Genomic DNA, 21,709 nt, shown 5'->3' on the forward strand with positions numbered 1-21,709 from the left:
TTCTTTGGTCATTGGGGCACGGTGGGCACAACCATGGCACGGCCTTAGTCTGTGCGATAAATATACCACTCTCGTATATGCACGGCCATAAATAAACTACTCACCGGGCATGGCTTATAAACAGAATTTCGACGTCTGACATGTTTCGAATCGTTTAAATTATTTGTTAGCGGGGGCCAGGTTGTTGCTAGGTACTAATAGCAGGCGGCTACAGTACCTACCTACTTAGTAGTTCAGTAGTTTGCAGGTTCAACAACTCTCTTCGATGTTTGAATTTTCAAACGTTTGGAATATGCTGGAAAATGGTTTGAAGGTTTTTTAAATTATCAAATGTGGCTTTTCCGCTTTTTCAGAATGAATAAAACATTTATTTTTCAGAATGCTCGGGGTGTTTTTACTATGTATCTTGTCCCTGGTGTGGATATCATCAGCTGCCTGGGTGAAGGAAGACTATTCTTGGAAGGAGCTGACATTTGCTTGGCCCACCCCGGAGTTTAAGGCCGATGCCATCAAGACTAACTCCTACATCCCTCAAAACAATCTCCCGTATGGAATGGCTATCTGGAAAGATAAGGTATTTATTAGATAAAATCATGTAACTGTAGATAGGTACTACATACTTATAATTAAAAATATTTTTTATTACGTACTTACCCATGGGGAGGAGCTACCCTAGACAAATTTCATGAAAAATAAATTAAGACGAAAAAAATTTTACGATTAAAAAAATTAGTATGAAAATAAAATAACTACTTTGTTTATAACCACGAAATTTTATTGCTTTAATTTTCTATACTCAAATGGTTTCGCTTGGTACAAGTACCTTCAGGGTATAAAATAGAACTGGTAAATAAGTTTAATTTTATACCCTGAAGATGCTTGAAACCGGTCGGTTACAAAAAATTAAATTAGTCACTAAATAGTCTAATCACTCTGTGCTTGAGGTGATACAACACAAATCAGCAGTAATAACGAGCATCAACAATAATCGCCGCCGTTTGCAAACTGTCGTTGCTCGATGGCACTGACTTAATCACGTTACACTTCTCCTCCTCCAAAATCCTTCGCGGGCCTTGTTGACAACTCTTATGACACCATCTGGTGCAAAGTCGTATGCAGGATTTTTTTTAAAGTTGTCTGATGTTTCTCAACGAAGAATAAGGAACACACAGTACGGCGTCTTGCTTCATTTTTGACCAGTTTAGAAGTTCTGCTAGATGTCTCTATTTCCTCATTAAAGCTTTGCAGACTACGCTTTCGGAAGGCAATAATTGAAATATTGTAACGTTTTCACGAATTTGTTATTTCTTTCGTTTAGATTTTCATCACAGTTCCCAGGCTGAAGCCCGGAGTGGCTTCGACCTTAAATTACATCACGGTGGGGACAGACGCCTCTCCCGCCCTTAAGCCCTACCCCTCTTGGGACCTGACCTACATCCCCGCGGGTACAGACAAACTGAAGGATAACTCCACCCTTGTATCAGTCTTCAGGGTTTGGGTAGACAAGTGCGACCGGCTTTGGGTTCTGGATTCTGGAACCATAGACTTTTTCGGCAAGATAATCTTACTATATTTTAACATTAATGAGTAATGTGAATATTTATGCACGTATTTATATTTATTTTGTGTGCCTGCTTTTCTTTCGAAATCCTTCAAACGTAAGTACCTACCTGCCAAAGAAAAACAAAATACTTTTTAAAAATCATCTCTTTGAATTTTGATCAGGTTTTCGTGAATGAATCAATGCAAATCTTGGAAGTGGAAATTAACCCACTTCCCAACATCCGATCGAGCTGAAACTCGAAAAATAGACTCGTTATCGACAATGGCAATGCATTTTGGTATCACGCATATACACGCGAACATATAAGCATTTCTCTGAAATTAGATGACATTACAGGGGCTAATATACGAAATAAATGTCGGACATGACATTTAGCTCAGTACTATTAACTCCAGTCCCTCGACCTTGAAATTAAGGGGAGGAAGGTTTAATCGTCATATAAAACTTTTTTTTTTAAATATGTTCAGCTATTAATACAAAAAAAAATTAACGGGTTGATTTTTTTGATTGATTTTCAGATAATTTCCAAGATATTGCTGAGCCATCTATATTAATTTTTGACCTGAACACTGACGCTTTGATAAGACGTTATTATTTCAATCAGCTCGATGTTACCTCCGATTCTATCCTTGCCAATATCGTAAGTAATACTATCTATGTTTCACATATTCGCATTCATTACCCACACCCGAGTTTTGTATTGAATATTTTTAGGTAATTTACACGGGTCCCCCGATCCTCTTCTAATGTCTAGGATCCCGAAACAACAAACCAATTTTTTAAGTGATTTTTTTTTTAAATATCTTAATTATTATTTTTATTTCAACGTGGTTTTAAAAAACTTTTTTTCATCTACTAATTGACCCCTTTTGGAATAAACCATTCCCTTAAGACGTATTTTTTACGAAAAAATTCGTTCAATATTTCTATGATTTCGCGGAATCCTCAAAGAGGCGCACCGGCAGACCAATTTTTTTTAGGCTTACTAAACGTTTATTATCACTACGAAGTCATTTCATCTGTGTTCGGTTTGTTGTACCGAGATCGTAGGCTATAAGTGAAGTTGTTATTTTAGCCTCCAATATCTTCATGGCTCTCGGATAAAGTCTCTCATCACAATAATTAAGTGAATATTTAAGGTGGTAGATGCGCCTGGTGATTGCGCAGACGCATTTGCTTACGTCCCCGACAGCGGGGGCAATAGTCTGATAGTCTACAGCCTGAAGAGCAACACCTCCTGGAGGGTGGACCACTTCTTCTTCAATTTCGACCCCCTCGCTGGCAACTATACGGTGGGTGGCGTGAACTTTCAATGGGGAGATGGGGTCACGGGGGTGGCTTTGGGTGATGCACAGGCCGATGGGTAAGTGATACTTTATTATATCTTATCCGCACATTTGTCAAATCGAAGCCATATAATTACAAGGTTTCATTTAACACAGCAACGATTTAAATACATGTTAAAATGGTCTCTAAAAAATAGTACTCTTTAGTGTTGACTACCCCAAAACAAGACTGCCAGATTAAACCTTATTTTTATATGGGGTCGAAATAATTGCGAAAGTCACAATTATTTTCTGTTTGGACCTACAGATGCAACCACTAAATCAATGGTGGGAACGTCCAGTCTATTTCGGTCTATCCCCACAACGCAACAGCAGGCGGAACTCAAAATTATATGAATGCTGGATCTTTTAACCCTTTTTCATAGCAATATGTGTGTACGTAGCATCTGCATTGTGCATGTGTGTGTATTGTGTGCTCCTCGTCGGTAGCAGTTCCAGCTTCCACAAATATAGCGGGCTAAAGTTTATGTAAGTACGAGTATATCTGTACTTATGTAGACATATCAGAAGTTTAATTAAGTATATCTGTACTTATGTACACATATTAGAAGTTTTGTAAAGTATATCTGTACTTATGTACACATATTAGAAGTTTAGGTAAATGTGTCTGTATTTATGTACACTTATTAGAAGTTTAGGTAAGTATATCTGTAGGTACTTATGTCCAATTTTAAATAAGTATTTCTATACGTATGTACACATATGTTATAAATATCTATGTCCTCTTATGACCCCTGGTGGTAAATTGTTTCATCACCACTGTAAAATCAATGGAGATGTCCCACTTTTAATACTATTAGGTAGGAATATTTAGTTTACCTGTTGCGTTCGGGGCAATTTCTTTGGAACTCGGAGCCAGTGAGCATTTTTGGGGATGATTTGTTGGGGATCCTTCAAGGGAATAGAGAAGTTGAGGGAAAGAAAGGAAGAGAACAAACCTGGACCTTGAAAATACTAATGTTAGGAGGAAGGACACACAAAATTCTGAAAATAATTATCAATAACTTGAAGCACAAGAACTTGTCGTAAAAACGACGCGGTCTCATGAGTCAATAAATATCCTCCGTGTATAAATGTTTAGCTAAGCCTATGACGGTGCCGAAGGGACCAATTTACCCTTATTCCATAGAGCACATTCCATTGAAATATTAGTAGAACCAATACAGCTTATTTTTGGTCTACCTACATGTAAATTATAATTATAAAAGCTGTAATCCATCCGGATGGGGTACCGGATCATCTATCAAACGCAACGCACGGATTTTAATATACTGATGTACCTATTCGTTGTGTTCATTTAAGAAAAGGAATGAGTAAGACTTACCTAATCAATAAGAAAAGTAATCAGTTTATCAGTAATCGATCATAAAACAATTTAGTACCTTTAAATGGTGTTAGATTGAATCATAAAAACCGGCATAACATTTGATGTTCATTAGTCATTTTTATCTTTATCTGACAAAAAAAATATCCCATGTTTGTATTAGTAGGTATTTACATTCCTTTGACACACAGTTTTGTAGAATGTAACCATAATTATTTGGGACAGTCATTTATGCCAGAAGTGGTGAACCTATTTCTTCTAGTTTGCCAAATAATATGGCAAAGTCTTTAATAAAAATATCAATATTCGCATTATGACAACGTTTGGCCAAAATTCTATGGGTCATTCATTTTAATGTTCTTTAGCTATAAATGAATAAGGATATAGGCGAAGATTGCTCTTATAGCGGTTCAGACGTCTCAGCTTTGGTTGATCAACTTTTATTGAACGATAAGATTTCTAACTAAAAACTTTGTTGAAAAAAGGTTCACACTCGAGTGGATCAACTAAAATCGAAACGTCTGAACCCACTATGATATTTAATATTCTTGCACGCGCGCAAGTTATCTTGTGTTGTTTTATTTTTTCAGATTTCCTACCATAGAACAACTAGATGGACATAAATATCTCTCGGGTTGGTATGTGAGTTGCTCTGTATGACTTTATGTTCGATGAGAGATATTTACGTCCGTTAATTTTCTTTCTGTTAGGAGCCGGCTCATAGATTTGTAATTTCCTGCAAAATCAATTTTCAACCACGACTTACAATAAATGTAGATATATCTACAAGTAGGTTTTTATATAATAATTTACACAAATTGTTTTTTATCATTATTTTAAGATCCCGAAGAGTATACTTCCATCCCTTATCAAGTACGAAGGAATTTGAGGTTTCAAATAAAATACTTCAGAATGAAACCGCAGCCACAAGCGTCGGTAATTTCCACGATTTTAAGGTAGGTAGTAGATTCCACTTTTTTTCTACTTCATAAAACTTTTAAATCGACATGTCCTGTCAAAATAAAGTAGACAAAGATGGAGGCGCTACGATCGGTTTAAACGGCAACACCAGGATGATTGAAAGCAGTGATTGGTTTACTTCATAGATATATAACACCCATAGTAGACTATGGGTGTTATATATCATTGGTTTACTTATGATTGAAAGGGAAAACTATCCTATTAGCGGTTTCACACGTTTCTATTTTAGTTGATCAACTTTTATAAGAAGTTTTCTAACTAAAAACTTTATAAACTTTGTTGAAAGAGGATTCACACTTTTAAATTTGCTTCCATAATTCAGTATCATCGCGGGGTGAGATTTTTTTTACCAATGCTTCGTTCTGACGTTTCAGTTGTTGAACAACTTTTATTGAATGATTAAATTAAACAAAATTTAGTTCAGACGTTTCAGTTTAAATCGAATCTATAATTATAATCATTGTGGGCCTCTATTATTTCTGAAATTTTACGGAATGCACTTGTGAACATGCTGTGAGAACTATCTGTAAAAACTTGTGAAATTTTTTTTTTTAAAATGGAGGTATTATTAATTTTATTTTTATACTTCCGATTTTGCTGTCCGGGTTAAATCTTCCCCATAGGAAAAACAAAACCCTTCCACACACTTTTCCACAAATGATTATCTAGTCAATCAACCTTATGCAAGTGCATTATATAAGTAAAATAAATACAAAACAATACAAGAACACGTCAACTCACCAGAGATCAAATGGGAAAAAAAATTCACCGACTCCAGATATTTTCATATCAGAGGGTTCGGCTCGGTAGAACTCCTAATAGGGCCTATAAATCCTACTGATCCCTCAACATAAATATTTAAAAAATCTTTCGTTATCCTACATGTATTCAAAATGACCGACTTTTGCATCTTTATATATAAATTTTTTGATAGATCTAATACGCCTAAATTTTTAATGAGAGAGCTAGGTATAATGCCAGTAGCCGAAATAACGAACGGTAATATTTTTACAGTCTGAGAATGCCAAATTCTTTTATTCTCATTTTCTAAATCTGTGTATTTTCTTATTTTTTCATTAACAGATATTTGAATATTACAGGAATTCGGAATAGCGACTTCAATGATATAAGTTTTTTTTTAAATTTTGTCATGTAAAACTATATCGGGTCTATTATGTCTAATCGTTCGGTCTGTTAGTATAGTTTTATCATAATATATTTTATAAAATTCGTTTTCTAAAAATGAATTTGGTTCGTATTCATAATATGGTATTATATTACGGCAGTCAATCAAGTTATGTTTAATTACCAAGCTTTGGTGAATTATTTTTAAAACTTGATTGTGCCTAAATGTATACTCGGACGGTGCTAATATAGAACATCCCCATATAATATGTTCTATAGTTTCCGGAAAAGCCAAACATTTTCTACATAAATCATCAATTTGATTTGTATCTTTAATTATATGCTTCCTATAATTTTTAGTATTAATGACTCTATCCTGAATGGCAAGCATAAATCCTTCTATTTCTGCGCTCAACTCTCCAATACTCAACCATTTGTTGGACGAAAATTTGTCAACATACGTTTGGTTGAGATAATCGAAGTGTTTTGTGTGTAAAATTTTATTTGACCAGGAATCTAATAATTCCTGGTTGGGATTTATAAAAAGTTGGCATTCTCATCGTATAAATTTAAATGTGTAATATTTCTATCTGCCTTGCAAATTATTTTATGCATTTCTGAGCTATGAGCTTTCCTATGAAAAAAGTTCTTAGCATTTCTTATAGGGTATTTCACTTTTCATTTATTTTTTCATTTAAAAAACGGTACAAAATTGTTCATTTTAATTGGTTTTTAAATACACTTGTCATATAAAATTCTTACATAAATATAGATGGTGGGTATAGTAACTATATGTACTAGTAAAACAGAGCGTGCCTTCTAAAGACAGCTTCTTTGATGCTAACAATGTCAATATTCGAATTAATTCTCTTCAATAGCAAGATTGCTCTCCCCACCGGTATTACCATTTGCTGCTACTAACTTATAATAACTATACTACTATTTTTTTTTTTTTTTTATTTCTTTTTATTTAGGAAGCAAACAGTCGTACAGTAAAAAAATTATAACAATTAACATTGATTTACTATACTAACTCCGTGTAAAAGTCCAAAAAGTACTAACTGTCAGTTTATATTCTACAGCTCGGAAATTATAAATTAATTGCATTAATACAGATAGAGGTATTTGATATCATGAATATTTTATTGAAATTTTATATTGAACTTGTTGTTATTTTTTAGCGAGATAAAAACAACATAGAAACGTTTTATGTACATAGATAGGTACCTATCAAATTTAATGAGCCATTATCTATTATAATATGTTAAAACAAAAAAAGGAAAAAATTCGGTTTATGGGAGTCACTCGAATAACCGAAATTGAACTTGATTTAGACTAATTTAGGGCTGGGGAATCCGAATCTGTAAGAATTAGGTGGGGGTCGGCACTATTAACTGAGTTATAGGGTTTCGAAATTTCGTACGCGATACATAGAAACCATGTTTTATTTATCAATTATGACATAAGAAAATCAAATTAGTGACTATTTATTAGTCTCACATTTCAGAAGTGCCAACCAAAAAATAAAAAGTGTTGCCATATAATAATAATATTTTTTTACAAAATAGGTTAGGTTTTTAGTTTGGGTTAGAGTAGGCAGAAGAACATGGGAAAAAGGTATTAGAATTAAATCACAAACCAGTCTTTGCAAACCTAGCGTAGCCCACAAACTATTTGAAAACTGGGATGTAACTCTAAAGGGGACGCGAGCAGGCGTTATTAAAGGGGCAATACTTTTTATTTTTTGGTTGGCACTTCTGAAATGTGAGACTAATAAATAGTCACTAATTTGATTTTCTTATGTCATAATTGATAAATAAAACATGGTTTCTATGTATCGCGTACGAAATTTCGAAACCCTATAACTCAGTTAATAGTGCCGACCCCCACCTAATTCTTACAGATTCGGATTCCCCAGCCCTAAATTAGTCTAAATCAAGTTCAATTTCGGTTATTCGAGTGACTCCCATAAACCGAATTTTACCCCAAAAAATAATAATAAAATAAAAACTGTGTGTGGAAGTAGCGCACCATAAATAAACCACTCACGGGCGCACACACGCCGCACAAAAATAAAATAAAAGCCTAAGAAAAATTGAATTGTCATTGATCAAAAAAAAAAGAAATTGTTCTAAAATCGTAGTTACTCGGTGTTGCCATGATAACGGAAAAATAACCATTTTTATTAAATTTATAGATATAGTACCTACCTATGTATTGGGTAGATTTTAAAAATATCAATTATATTTTTATTATTGAAAAGTATTCAATTATTATATTATAATAAATCAGAATGTATCGATCTTTGAAATCAAAACATTCTTGAACCTCGAAATATTTTTCAAAGTACTTTATATTTTCTCATTGATGGCAATTAATTTTACTAGTCTTTTGATTTTGCCCACTATCACTATTTTTAAATGTGTCAACTTTAAAAATATATATTTCTAGGTGGTTGGGGATCGCGGAAACAATTCCCAGGCCGCCGCAAGCTACTACGATAAAAATACCAAAATTTTGTTTTATACCCAGGTACCTACCCAATGCATCAGAATCAATTATTCTATTTTATACTTAGATACAACAGTAATTTACGATGTGTTGTGTGTTATTAAATAAATTTAAAGTATTAAAAATTATTTTAGGTTAATAGAGATGGAGTATCCTGTTGGAACACAATCAAATCTCTAACTCCTGAAAACACAGCCATGTTCAGTCATTGTCCCGAAGTTTTACAATTTCCTAATGATATGAAGGTAGGTACCTAACGATTGAAAGTGTTTTTTTTTAAGTAGGCATAAAATCTCAATCGACACCATTGAATATAGTAAGAAATATGAATATTTGAATCCCCAATAAACCTCTTTAAATTTTACTTCATAAGTGGCTATTTATCTTTATTTCCAGATTGATAAGGCAGGTATGCTTTGGATTCTGTCCAACCGTTTACCCAGATTTCACGTGTCCGAAATGAATTCCAGTGACACTAACTACAGAATTTTGTCTATATCGGTACAGGAAGCAATAAATGGCACCATCTGCGTATGACGATAATATTAAATGTACATCCTACATTATTATATGAAATATTACATGTATCACTACATTTTCTGTCTACAAATTAATGTTGTTTTTTTTCTCTCTTGATATAAATATTTATGTATTTTGGATTTATGCCATAAATAATAATAAAAATAATACACTTAACTTGACTAAACTACTTTAATTTATTTTCACCTCGCGATTCTTTTATTATTGTTGACGATTGTTCAGTAGCGGGGTCTAGAATAATCGATCTGGAGATTGATTTAAAACAAAAAACAACAACAATTGCACACTCTAAACCACTCTTGGAAGGCTACTGCTCTCGTGAAACCTAAATAAATCAAATGATTTAAAACAAACACCGATAAAAATGATAAGGCGAATATTGTAGTTTAGTTGTAGGAGGGAAAAACGTTTTGGGTGGAGCACGGAGGTGAGAAATCTTTCCACCCCAAAGGATTCGAGAAAAAATTAAGATTGGTTGGAGTTTTAAAGAATTTATTGTGAAAATAATTAATCGAAGGAACAAAATTTGAGAAGATAAGGAAATGGCAGTGAAATTAAAAAAAATTATATAACTGGATACCGGCTATCGTTTGCAACGTATCTTTTTGTGACGTATCTTTTTTATGTAAGTTCCAACTGCTCTCAACCGTTATCTGGGGCCAGTATAAAAAGGGAGTCGCTATATGCACAGCGACTAATCTACAGGGGGCGTGGCCAACATATCCGAGCATACTCGAGCTGTTCCGAGTTCCGAGTAAATTATTTCCCACTGCCTGTGATGCAAAATCAGTGAAACGCGGTGGGCGGTGAAACGAAACGTCGGAAATTATCAGAAATGGCGTCTTTGAGTGCCGGTTTAGACCGTCTTTTAGAAGTTTCGTTAAGTAATTTCAAAAAGAATTCAGAGACTGGTGTTTTCAGTGGATACATTGACAATGAAGCAAATTATGAAGCATTTCTGTGTTATGTGAACACGTTGGGGCACTCTTTTTCAACGAGAAACAGTATGCAAAAGAAGTTGGGGGGTGAGTTTTAAACCTTAGGGCCTAGGTCTAGGGTAGGCCTTCCCATTTCTTCAGTTCATAAGCAGCTGCTAATATTTACGAGTTATTCGAAATTAACATTTCCAATCTTTCAGATACAGTATACACGTTCTGCCCGCCTACAGTGGAGTTCTTTGGGATGCCATTTACATTCGGTATGAATGCGTACATAGAGAGCGTCAAGGCCCCCGACCACACCGCCGAAATAAATTATCTGTCATGATTTAAAAGGGGTTATTACCATAGCGTTTATATTTCCTGTGTGGTGTTATGTATTATAATTATATTATAGCCACTGTGAGCGAAGTCGCATAAGGCGGCATAAGTAACCTCGGTGTTGAGTACGTAGATGCTTGCTTTATCTGTCATGAATTTAAAGGGGTTGTTACCATAGTGTTTATATTTCCTGTGTGGTGTTATGTATTATAATTACATAATAGCCGTGATGTAGCATAACGCATAAGCTACGTTGGTGTTGGGTACGTAATGCTTGATTTATTTGTCGTGTTTTTAAAGGGGTTTGTTCCCTCAATGTTTATATTTCCTTTGTGTGGTGTAATGTATTATTTTCCATTAATAAAATAATATCGATGAATTGCCCAACTTCCTTCATTGCTCACTTATCCTTCAACAGGCATCCAAATTTTCACATAGACTCCAAATAATGCTAGTTTTACTTTCCCATAGGTGTACTGTTTTATAATGTAAATAGATTAGATACTTTGAGTTTATATAGGCCTAGTACGAATCTGTACAAAAGTTGAACATAGGGCCTACCACAAGTCTTTTATTGTCCAAAAGTTAATTATATTTGCAGGAATTAGAATGTGGTTGCCATACCAAACAGTCTTTATTTAGGCTTTGGAATCGACTTTATGATATTGGCCCTATAGTAATGTAATCTAACCAAATGAAATCAAGGTGCAAGAATCGTATGAAACGAAAGATGAAAATTAGCTATCGGCTGCTCGGCAATATTAGGAAATGCTCGGCCGTGACGTCACAAAAAAAATCTGAGCGGAGAACCAATTTCAAATAAAGCGCCGAAACACTTCACTTCGGGTATGCTCGTATATGTTGGCCGCGCCCCCTGTCGACTAGTCGCTGTGCATATAGCGACTCCCGTATAAAAACTACTATACCCCGATTAAGGAATGTTGTCAGGCTGAAGGAGTCTGGAGGAGAAGAAAATAGAGAAGATAGATATAATTTTAAAAAATATCGTAGCCCCTAGTTGGTTGAAAAACAAATAATAAAAATAACGTAGGTATTGTAATATTTATAGTAAATTTAATTTTTTGTAACAACAAACCCCGGTTTAGTTTTCAATGTGGCGAGAAGCATATTTTTAAACGAGAAAAGTTCGTTGAGCGTTCGTGTGTATTTTGAGCCAATCACAGCCCACTATTTGAAACTATGCTTTCCGATTCGGCGTCTCTGTGTTGTTTAGGCAGAAGCTTGAGGTCCGAAGAGTTATTTTTTAAATCATAAATACGGTTAAACTTGAATTTAAGGTAGAGATTGATATTTTATTAAAAAGTGCATCCTATAATCAACTGTTTAAATTACTTATCAATACAATTTATTCGTTTTCTTTGCCTTTCTGAGTCAGTGCATGGTTTAACCTTCAATTACTATTTTACGCTGTATTGTTTTTGTATCTAGTTATCTCCTATTGAAATTAATATTATGCAGTGTAATTTACCTTGTTACCTCGCATGTTCATTAAGTGTATCCGTATAATTGCGTTATGTGTCGTTTATAAACATTTGAGTTCTTACGAAATTATTTATAAATAAAATTTATCAGGCATATCAATTTCTCGGAATTCTTCTGTTGTTAAGCTGTAGTTTATATCGTTGGCATCTGTGTTTTTAGGATGAAGACCTCAAAATCAGAAAAAGAGGTTAAAAAATTGGGTCGGCCACCGAAAGCGACGGTTCCCGATGAAAGCCCGCCAAAACTGCGGGGACGCAGTTCCCCTTCAAGGTCTCCCGCGCGGGTCTCCCGAAACAAGTCTCCCGCGCCCAAAACCGCTCGCAGGTCTCCCGCTAGGAAGTCTCCGGCCAGGAAGTCTCCGGCCAGGAAATCTCCTTCCAGAAAATCACCTTCCAGGAAATCTCCTTCTAGAAATGCCAAAGAGATTGAAGAGCCCCCCAAGTCACCTTCGCGAAGACCCGCTATCAAATCTGAGAAAAGTTTTTCCGAAAAATCTCTCAACCTCATGAGTGCAAGAGTGGACATTGCACGCATATCTCGACCCTCCAAGAAAAGTTACGATTATGTACCGAAAGTTGATGTTGAAGTAGAAGTAGTAAACGGCACAGATTTTGTCAGTATCATGCGAGACGGTCTTCGTAAAAGGCAAGATAGCAAGGCTTCAGAAGAGCCCATCGGCAGGAGTTCTGCCCGACGATCCACTCGTCTGAAGGAGGCCACGGACAGCTTTGAAAAGTTACAAAGCTTAGCCCAAAGCACCAAGCTACCCAAAAGTGATGTCTTATTTGAGAATTTTTCAGATAGTGAGAACTTTTCCGACGATGAGTTAACTGTCCCCAAGAGACACATTTCGGTTACTCGTACATTGGCCACCCCAATCAGGGAAGTTAGTGTTCCTCCCGAAACCTCTGAGTTTGGAGGATGGGTTGGGGTTTTGTTTCAGATGGTGTTCACCCCTCTGTTCATCTTGGGAGTTAACCTCGCCTGCAGTAGTACGCAGTGCAACTTCACCTCATGGCCCAAACTTCAGCCCTTCTACAAACTTGACAATTGGATAAACTTGAAGAGTTTGTTGATATACACATCCTTCATTCTGATTCAAGTGTTGGTGTCCTTCATTCCCATTCTCGGAAAGAAGGTTTCCCTCCCTGGCGGACACAATATCTTCACCGCTAATGGAACTTTCTCAGTATTCGTAACATTGTTTGTAATAATTGGTCTTGAATATGTTGATATTCCGGCTATTTCGCTAATTCACACTCAGTATATTCCCTTATTTGTGACAGCTGTATTATTTGGCTTTATTATGTCTGTGGGTCTATTCATTAAAAGCAAAAATGTTCCTAGCTCAGAAAGAAACATCCACGGAAACTCTGGATCTACATTATATGACTTTTGGATGGGCCGTGAAGTGAATCCTTGTTTGTTTGGAAAATTCCATGTGAAACTTATCTTCATGCGTGCTGCTTTAATTGGAGCCGTAAGTAATATTTAAATCTTTAATCTTATTCATTTAGTAATAGTGTTTGTTGCATATAAATATACACCTAATCTTGCAGAGTTGGTATTTTACATAATTTTCAACGGTCGAGATATATATTTTTTTTCATTTTCATCAATGTTCAACACAAAACTATAGTAATTTAATTATCTCTCTAGTTATGGAACTATATCCGAACTAGTAAAGGGCCATAATATAATTACGATGAGACGTGTAAATAGCCCCAACAAAGCGGGCTTTCTACCCTGAAAAATAATACAAATGATTAATTATACACGCGGAGTTCTTACCTCAAAGATTATTGCCTAATAGTACATATAATGAAAATGTGCACTAACCAGTACTTTTAAGTTCTCTAAGTTCCTGCAGTAATATAGGTTTTGTCTTTCCGTATAGAATGGGCTCGCGGATTAATTCTCCATCAGCTGCACATTTCATAAATTAATTATGTTCAGAAAAAAGAATTTTGTATCCAATGGCTGACACCAATTTTCCAATGACGGTAAAATAACAATCGAACACTGAAAAATATGCAGACAAAACTTTTTCTTTTGAATTTTTTTCCCTCCAAAAAGACTCTTCTGCATTTGTAGTGCATTCGGGTAAGCTAACCTACCATTGCAGATTTATAAATACACAGAGGCATGTAGGACAATCTTTGATTTTGTTAGTGTTGTACGAGATGACCTTTGTGAAAGGCTTCGGAAAAGCCCATAGCGAACTACATTCCTTTTAAATTATTATTATTATTTTTTATAGTTGTTAGTTTCAATAGTTATAGTTACCATGTATATATGTATCTGAAAATTTGCAGAAGGAATCCTTAATTATCTGAGGGTAAATTTTTATTTTTTCAGGTTTTGTTTAACATTGTGTCTTTGCACCGAGGGATTCAAACCAAAAACTTCCCAATAATATCAGCGGAAACGGCGGGAGAGATTGAGACATATCAACAAATAATTCAGTCAGTTTCCGTCAGCCCAACCCTGGTGGTGTTTGCCTCCATGCAGATATTTTACTTCCTTCATGCCATCGCGAGAGAGGCATCCATCGTTTCAACATTTGAATATCAATACGAAGGAACAGGACTAATGTTGGCGCTCGGATATTCCGTTTATCCTTTCACAACCATGTCCATCACCAGATACATCCTGGAACATAAGGTGGTTCTTCCCAACATCGCCCTGGCTCTTGTGACTGCAGTTTATCTGGGAGCTTTCTACATTTACCATGCTAGCAATGCCCAAAAGAGCGCCTACAGGGAAAATCCCAACGACCCTAAACTATCCCGTGAGTAAACATTCTTCAGATTTATGCTAATTATAATTGGATCATTTCTATCGCTCTATTTTCGTAAAAAAATATCACCTCAATCGGGTATTTTTACTGTTCTTTTTTACTGTAAAAAAAAAATTACGACGATGAAGGTATTTCATTTTTATATTGATGAATAAATTTTATAAAACTATTTAAAATGTGCCATGATTTGATTCATTTTTCATTAAATGACATGTTCATTTTTATTGGTGAATTTGGAGGTGTTGACATGACACCTTTTCGAGATTGGTGATTGGTGGATCGAGATGGTTTTAGATCATTTTTCAAATCATGATTTAAAATATAAACCGTTTTGGTGCTATGCTTATTTTGCAAGTATGTTATCACAAAGTTTGGGGGGAATTTTTTAATCAATCTATGTCGTAAAGCTGGAAATTTTTATTAGGTCTGCGTGCAAAATTACATTTCATGTAAAATAGCTATAAATTCAGAACAACAGATAAATTTTTTATACATATTTTCGGATAAACAATTATAATATTTAAATTTTAAAAAAACTGCACTTTTGTCATATTGTGGATTTAGTAATTTTATGCACGTTCAACATAATATATATGTGTTGTAAAATACAAAACAATAAACACTAATATTGTTGGAAAGTATGAAATCGTTAGAAACAATTCCGTTTATGTAAAGGTACATTACAGAATTTAAACACATACCGGGTTTCGCTACGTACTTTGTGGACGGCGCACACACGACATCTCCTTCTTAGATCCTTATTTTTACCAGTGCGTTCAATCTTTACCAATGTATGTTTTCTCATATTCATAGAAAGTCTTGCTGGAGGATCAGATTTTGAAGATTTTTTCGGATACCAGATGTTGATGGTGTTGGTTCCGGGTCTTGACTATCATCCTTTACAAAGTTATATACAACAAATGAGTTTAATTAAATGAGAAATGTTTATCTTGTAGATATTGTATTTCAAGTGCATGTTTTATGACCACAGTCTTGATTATAAAAATAATAAGATTAAATTGCAAAAGCAATTAAACAAGTAAATTATGATATTATGCTTCTAATAAAAACTACACTACACATTTACAACTATAAAAAAATATATATATATTTCGCTTCACAATCGTGTTTTCCCGCGCAAAGTTCATGTAGTCCATTTTTACAGTGAGCGCACATGAGGTTGGATCGCCTTATCTCAGTGGAATCCCTTTTCCAATAAGAAAAATGGTGGCTCGTCTTGTTATCCCCATTTCAATGAATGCTTTTATTTCACTCACAGTAGTTGGTGTCCACTTTTTTGGACGTGAATTCGATTTCAAAATACCTATGTTCAAAAATTGTGCAGCAAATGATTCGTTTTTTGACAATATTTTCAAGAATTAAGTAAGGTTAAAAATAAATTGAAATAGGCGGTGGGTTTTGTATCAGAAGAAGAAGCGCATCTAGGTCCAGGAATTTCAAAAAAATCGTCGGATGTTTTTTAAAAAAAATTTCATCAAAATTTTTGTTAGTGGAATAATATCAAAAATTTCTTTCGTTTTACGTTTATAAAAAGTTTTTACAAAAAAAACTTTTGTCAAACGAAGATCTCGTCATCCATAAGATCGCATATCGTCTGCGATAGAACTAAAATTCGAATTGGTGAAAAGTATAGATTCACTTTAGGGTGTATTTATTTTAACAGGATAAACAATTATCAAGACACGCGCCAACCGCAATACACCGCACTCAAATGTAACACACACTCTCTTAGGGACCGACAAAAGTGCTTTAAAGCATTCAGCGCCGTGTTGCAATTTTCGTGAGCAAGTCTTGCAGCGCTATAGCGCTGGAAAGCACTCTAACTTATTTTTAGTACCGTAATCATAATCAGAAAAATAAACTTCAAATCTTCAAGCCTTTTTGAACTGTATTTTAAATTGATGAAAATACCCTATTCAACTAACACATTTATTTTCCAATGATTTGTACATGTATTTTAACATCACAGTTTTTTTCATATCATTAATGGTTTATAAGAAAAGTATGGTTGTAGTGCTTGTAGGTAATGCCAAAAAACTTTTAAATGAATTGTAGACCAGTTGCTTTTGATTAATGAATATGGTTATTAATCCAGACAAGCTGTCTTCTGTTTGTTCAACTTTGGCTCTTTATTCAAATGCCACTGTAAACATGCATTTTATAAATATAATTATGTAGTTATGCAAACCCACTGTTTTTCAAGGTTGCCATTCTTGAATACATTATCAGCAGTGTAAACAAGTAATATTTGTAGATTTTAATTACAAATGTTCTCTTATTTGTTCATTAATTTTAATTATTATCACAATGATGTCCTCAAAGTACAGTATTGTAAAGATTACAATGGTTTTTGTAGTTTGTGTTAAATCACAAAGTATTTATTGATTTACTGTTTCTTTTGAAATACGTACCTACTTCAATAAAATAGTTTGTATTTTAAATAATAATATTATAATTAATTCTCAAGTATTAATAATTATTATATGTGGGCATATTTAGACTGCAAAAACACGGCTAGCAGATGTAGATTAAATAACTATGTAATCACAAGCATTTCCTTACAAAAATGTATTTATACTACTTATGTGCAAAAAACAAGTAACTTCCTGTTCTAGACCTACATAGTAAGCAATATTTTACACTACAAGCTAAATGAATGAGAACACACTTCAGTAATTTTGCCATACCCCTTTTGGCTCTGTCATGTAATGCATGTAAGGTATTGCCATCAGGGTAGAAAATCAAATAGTCAATATTGGAATTTTATTCTTACCTCGGTCTATTTTTAATTAGATACAATGTCTTTGAACTGATTCAGATCCATAATATGTATAAGCACACTGATGATACTAATAAAGACCATAAAGGACACCGATTCTCTTGTGGTGCCAATATATAATCTTGACGGGAAGATGTTTCTTATACCTGGGAAGACATGTTGTGAAACCAGGAGTCATTGCCAAATACCCAATAGCAATGGACTAATGCAATGGTCCAGTAACAGGAGTGCTTGCAGTAGCTATATAGACCATAAGCACATCAATAATGCTAATAATTACTTTAATTTCAGACCTGGATTCCCTCCCCACATTTCAAGGCAAGCGTCTGCTCATCAGCGGCTGGTGGGGCATGGTGCGTCACCCCAACTATCTGGGAGACATCCTGCTTCATCTCTGCTGGGGTTCCGCTGCCCTGACCGCTCCCCCGGTGCTCTTCATCCTGGCCACCGTCGGTTTCCTCGCCCACAGGGCTGCCCGTGATGGTCAGCGTTGCAGAAGGAGATACGGGGCGGCCTGGGAGAGGTATTGCCGCCGAGTACCCTACACCCTCGTCCCCAAACTATATTAACCTCATCTACATAGCAGTCGCATCGTAGTGATGCTTCGGCGGCTATCCCAGTACGTGGAGCTCACATCAAAATGATCCATGAATTTTCACATAAACACAGATTGTGTCAAAATGTGCCACCTGTTGGGATAGATTGAATTGAAAAGGTCAGCGTTGGAAAGGTTAAACTCGACTGATCCATAAGGAGCGCTCCATTTCTAGGCAAAATTAATTCCATCCTTTGATGTATGTAATTGCCGTCTCACGCTCAAAAGATAGCTTTATATTGCATAAATTTTGTGACATTTTTACCCCTGTTAAACTCCTCTCGAATTTGTAAGAAACATCAGGGTATATTTGTTTGTTATGTTTTACACTGCATCACATTTTGAGGAACTTAACCTTGAAAAATTATACATTTTATTGACTGGAAAAAACTGCAGTAAAGTTTTTGATGTAACAAAAATAGTTAAATTATTTTGTGTGTCTTCATTTTATTAATTGACTTTTTAAATTTTAATGAGATGTATTGCCATTTTTATGTATGATTTAATGTTTCATTACAAAGAATGATTAAAATGCTATCAATCATTATTGAATAACCAATTACTGTCAAACAAGCACAATAAACTTTTGTCAAAAAGACATTTTAAAACTTTAAATATCTAACAATAATTTTAAATAATGATTATCTCGAGCCAAATAATAAATGTGTAAATATTTTCCTTAACATATGTTACATGTATTGTAATGTTTTATTATTGTAAATTAATGGATTCTATTTAAATGCTTGCATTTTTACTCTTTTTTTTATAACAGTACAATAACACTTTCAACTACTAAAATTCATTCAAAAGATCTCAATACATATTACATTACTATGTATTTTTAATATTAGTTATTGGTGCATTGATATAGAATATTCATACGAGCCCTCCGCTAGTTATTTAATAATTGCCATTTGTATTTTGGTGACACCAATGTAACATCAATGTTTTAACCAGCTTTAAACGATTTACCAGAAGTATCTGGTTTACATATTGTGAACTAATCCAGATAATTCTAGTATTATTTGTATTTGATGCCAAAGTTACTTGGTTTTCTTTCTTCCAAGGAGACTCCCTATTTGCCATCGAAAATGTGTCATATTTATCAATCATTTTTGTTCTCCTTTTTTTAAGATTCAATGTAAATTTTAGATAGTACCTACATTAATTTTTTTACAAAAATGCAATTATTTTCAAGAAATCAAGAAACCTATACATATTTATTTAGATTTTACATTTGTGTATTCTGTCTTGGGTGGCTCCCTCGTGGGCCGGTAAGGAATCGACATAAAACGAGTTGCGCAATGTCTCGCTTCATGACCTGGCACACGGGTCTGCAGATGTCTGTATATTTATAGCCGTTAAACTGTTGGAATTGCAGATTTCTCTTTTACCGCATTTGGCATTCCATTGAGTGAGTCAAGTAACTACGAGGTTTTGAAATTTTATACTTATTCACTAATAAAAATTTTATCTAAATTAATATCGGCAGTGACTAAAACCACATACCGTTTGCCTGTATATACTGGAAATATGCAACACCGCTCTCGGTATATGTTGACCACTTACCGGCCCATGAGAGACACCTTAATATAAATATTTTTGTAGCAACTTTGGAGTAATTTTATTCCCTGAACATTATCAGTGATATTGCACCATTTATCATATCACCATTTAATATATTATTATGTTCTATATACCTATCTGTATATTACGTAAAAATACTAACATTAACATAGCAACTCTCATTGTGTCATATTATTCCAAGGGTTCATTTTTTAATAATTCGAATGTGTTTTATAATAATGCCTTTGATGTTCAATTTTTTTATTGTGTGTTGCCTCAAAAAAATCACCACTTCAAATCTGATTTTTGTTTGTTTATAGCGTTCCTTTCCCATCACATAATTTTGTTTGTTTGTTTATAGTGCTCCCTTCCCATCACATATTTTGAGTTAAAAGTTAAGAAATCTAGAATAAAATTGATTCATATTAAAACATTTTGTTTATTGAAATTGTGTACATTTATTTAGAGTAACAAATTTTAAAGTAATTTTAAAAGTTTTATCCAATTGAGTGTCTTCTTCTGAGAAATCCTGTTTAAATCTCAAATATTGCCTAAGGCATTTTCTATGAAATATGTGCATTTTTATAATTTTTTAAATTTTCTCTTTAAATCAGGGAGGCCTTATTAATGCGTAAGAATAATTGTAAGTTATTAAATATTATGTAATTTACAATATCCAAAGCAGCATTACTGAAGGTCAATCCTTCAACAAGACAATGTATGTTGCACAGAATTAATTATTCACATTAGTTAAACATTAAATTAAATGTTCATTTACAAATATCTATTATTTTATTGATAGTAAAATTAGAATTAATTAGGATATTGTTAGGTAGTAATCTCTTCAAAACATGCATTATCAAAAGAGATATTTTTAGTATAACCGTTTAACTCCTCGGACCTCTGGCATATTACATTAAATTTTCATAAAAATTTTCTCAAATTGTGGTCGAAACCTTCCGTTTCTCAAATTGTGGTCGGAACCTTTGGTTTCTCAAATTGTGGTCGGAACCTTTGGTTTCGTAGAGGTGTACATTTTAATTCTTCTGTGATTAGCTTCTTGATTTGAATATAAAAGAGTAGTGTTTTCTCTTTCTAGTGCCTGAATTACACCTGCCGAGTACTCGGTCGAGACTGCATTCAGATATGATGTGATTAGTACTCAAGTGGGTAGTATCAAGACCCAATGACTCGGTCAGTACGATGTGCTGAGTCAATCATATCAATACATTTGTTATTTTTCTCTTTTTCCTCCATCTTGAAACCATGTTAACATCACCAAACAAATCTCAATAAACTGACCGTTTCTTCTACATTTGATCACCAATCCAATAAGTTGCTCAGCAGGTGTAATTCGACCTTAGTACTGTTTAGATTGTATTTCTCACCATCACATTAAGGGAGATTTCTTTGCGATCATATGAGCTCTTCCCAAATGTAAACAAATTGACTGCAGATAACAAACAGCAGGTGCAAATTAACGGCGGTTAAATATTCTTGCCTTTTCATAAGAAAATAGTACAAACGCAATGATTCTAAAATTTTATCAATGATTAGGAAATTAAATTTAATTGGCAACAAAAAAATTAAAATATTTTTTGTGAAATTCTGTTACAAAATGCAATACATAATTATGTATGAAGGAATTGCCTGTACAGAATTGTTCCCAACCAATATATTGTAATATCAGATAAAATTTTGACTTTTGAGGCTCTATTCCACTCTGTTCTTACAGCATTGGTATTAACAATATTTTTTATTAAATCCTTTATTATTAGTAAATCTGTGAGTGGTA

General features: G+C 34.2%; 2 protein-coding genes across 2 annotated transcripts; both read left to right on the forward strand.

The window, feature by feature from the left end:
* The first annotated feature begins 379 nt into the window (after nt 1–379).
* LOC149420107 (L-dopachrome tautomerase yellow-f-like) lies at nt 380–9,388 on the forward strand. The gene is made up of 8 exons (XM_089636953.1): nt 380–574; nt 1,319–1,553; nt 2,083–2,204; nt 2,704–2,927; nt 5,076–5,190; nt 8,792–8,872; nt 8,986–9,096; nt 9,248–9,388. The coding sequence occupies exons 1-8, from the start codon at nt 380–382 to the stop codon at nt 9,386–9,388; spliced, it is 1,224 nt and encodes a 407-aa protein (XP_089493079.1).
* A 2,478-nt stretch (nt 9,389–11,866) lies between these two features.
* Nucleotides 11,867–21,470, forward strand: LBR (lamin B receptor). The gene is made up of 4 exons (XM_089637171.1): nt 11,867–11,948; nt 12,313–13,633; nt 14,512–14,944; nt 18,045–21,470. The coding sequence occupies exons 2-4, from the start codon at nt 12,314–12,316 to the stop codon at nt 18,320–18,322; spliced, it is 2,031 nt and encodes a 676-aa protein (XP_089493297.1). The 5' UTR covers nt 11,867–11,948; nt 12,313; the 3' UTR covers nt 18,323–21,470.
* Nucleotides 21,471–21,709: the final 239 nt, after the last annotated feature.

This window comes from Hesperophylax consimilis, chromosome 11, assembly GCF_061612785.1.
Source record: "Hesperophylax consimilis isolate HC1 chromosome 11, BYU_Hcon_1.0, whole genome shotgun sequence".
NCBI classification, from domain to species: domain Eukaryota; kingdom Metazoa; phylum Arthropoda; class Insecta; order Trichoptera; family Limnephilidae; genus Hesperophylax; species Hesperophylax consimilis.

Coding starts and splice junctions, on each gene's coding strand:
- LOC149420107 (XM_089636953.1), top strand. CDS start 380: ATGCTCGGGGTGTTTTTACTATGTATCTTGTCCCTGGTGTGGATATCA. Junction 575..1,318: donor TGGCTATCTGGAAAGATAAG/GTATTTATTAGA, acceptor TCTTTCGTTTAG/ATTTTCATCACAGTTCCCAG. Junction 9,097..9,247: donor AATTTCCTAATGATATGAAG/GTAGGTACCTAA, acceptor CTTTATTTCCAG/ATTGATAAGGCAGGTATGCT.
- LBR (XM_089637171.1), top strand. CDS start 12,314: ATGAAGACCTCAAAATCAGAAAAAGAGGTTAAAAAATTGGGTCGGCCA. Junction 13,634..14,511: donor GTGCTGCTTTAATTGGAGCC/GTAAGTAATATT, acceptor TTATTTTTTCAG/GTTTTGTTTAACATTGTGTC. Junction 14,945..18,044: donor CAACGACCCTAAACTATCCC/GTGAGTAAACAT, acceptor CTTTAATTTCAG/ACCTGGATTCCCTCCCCACA.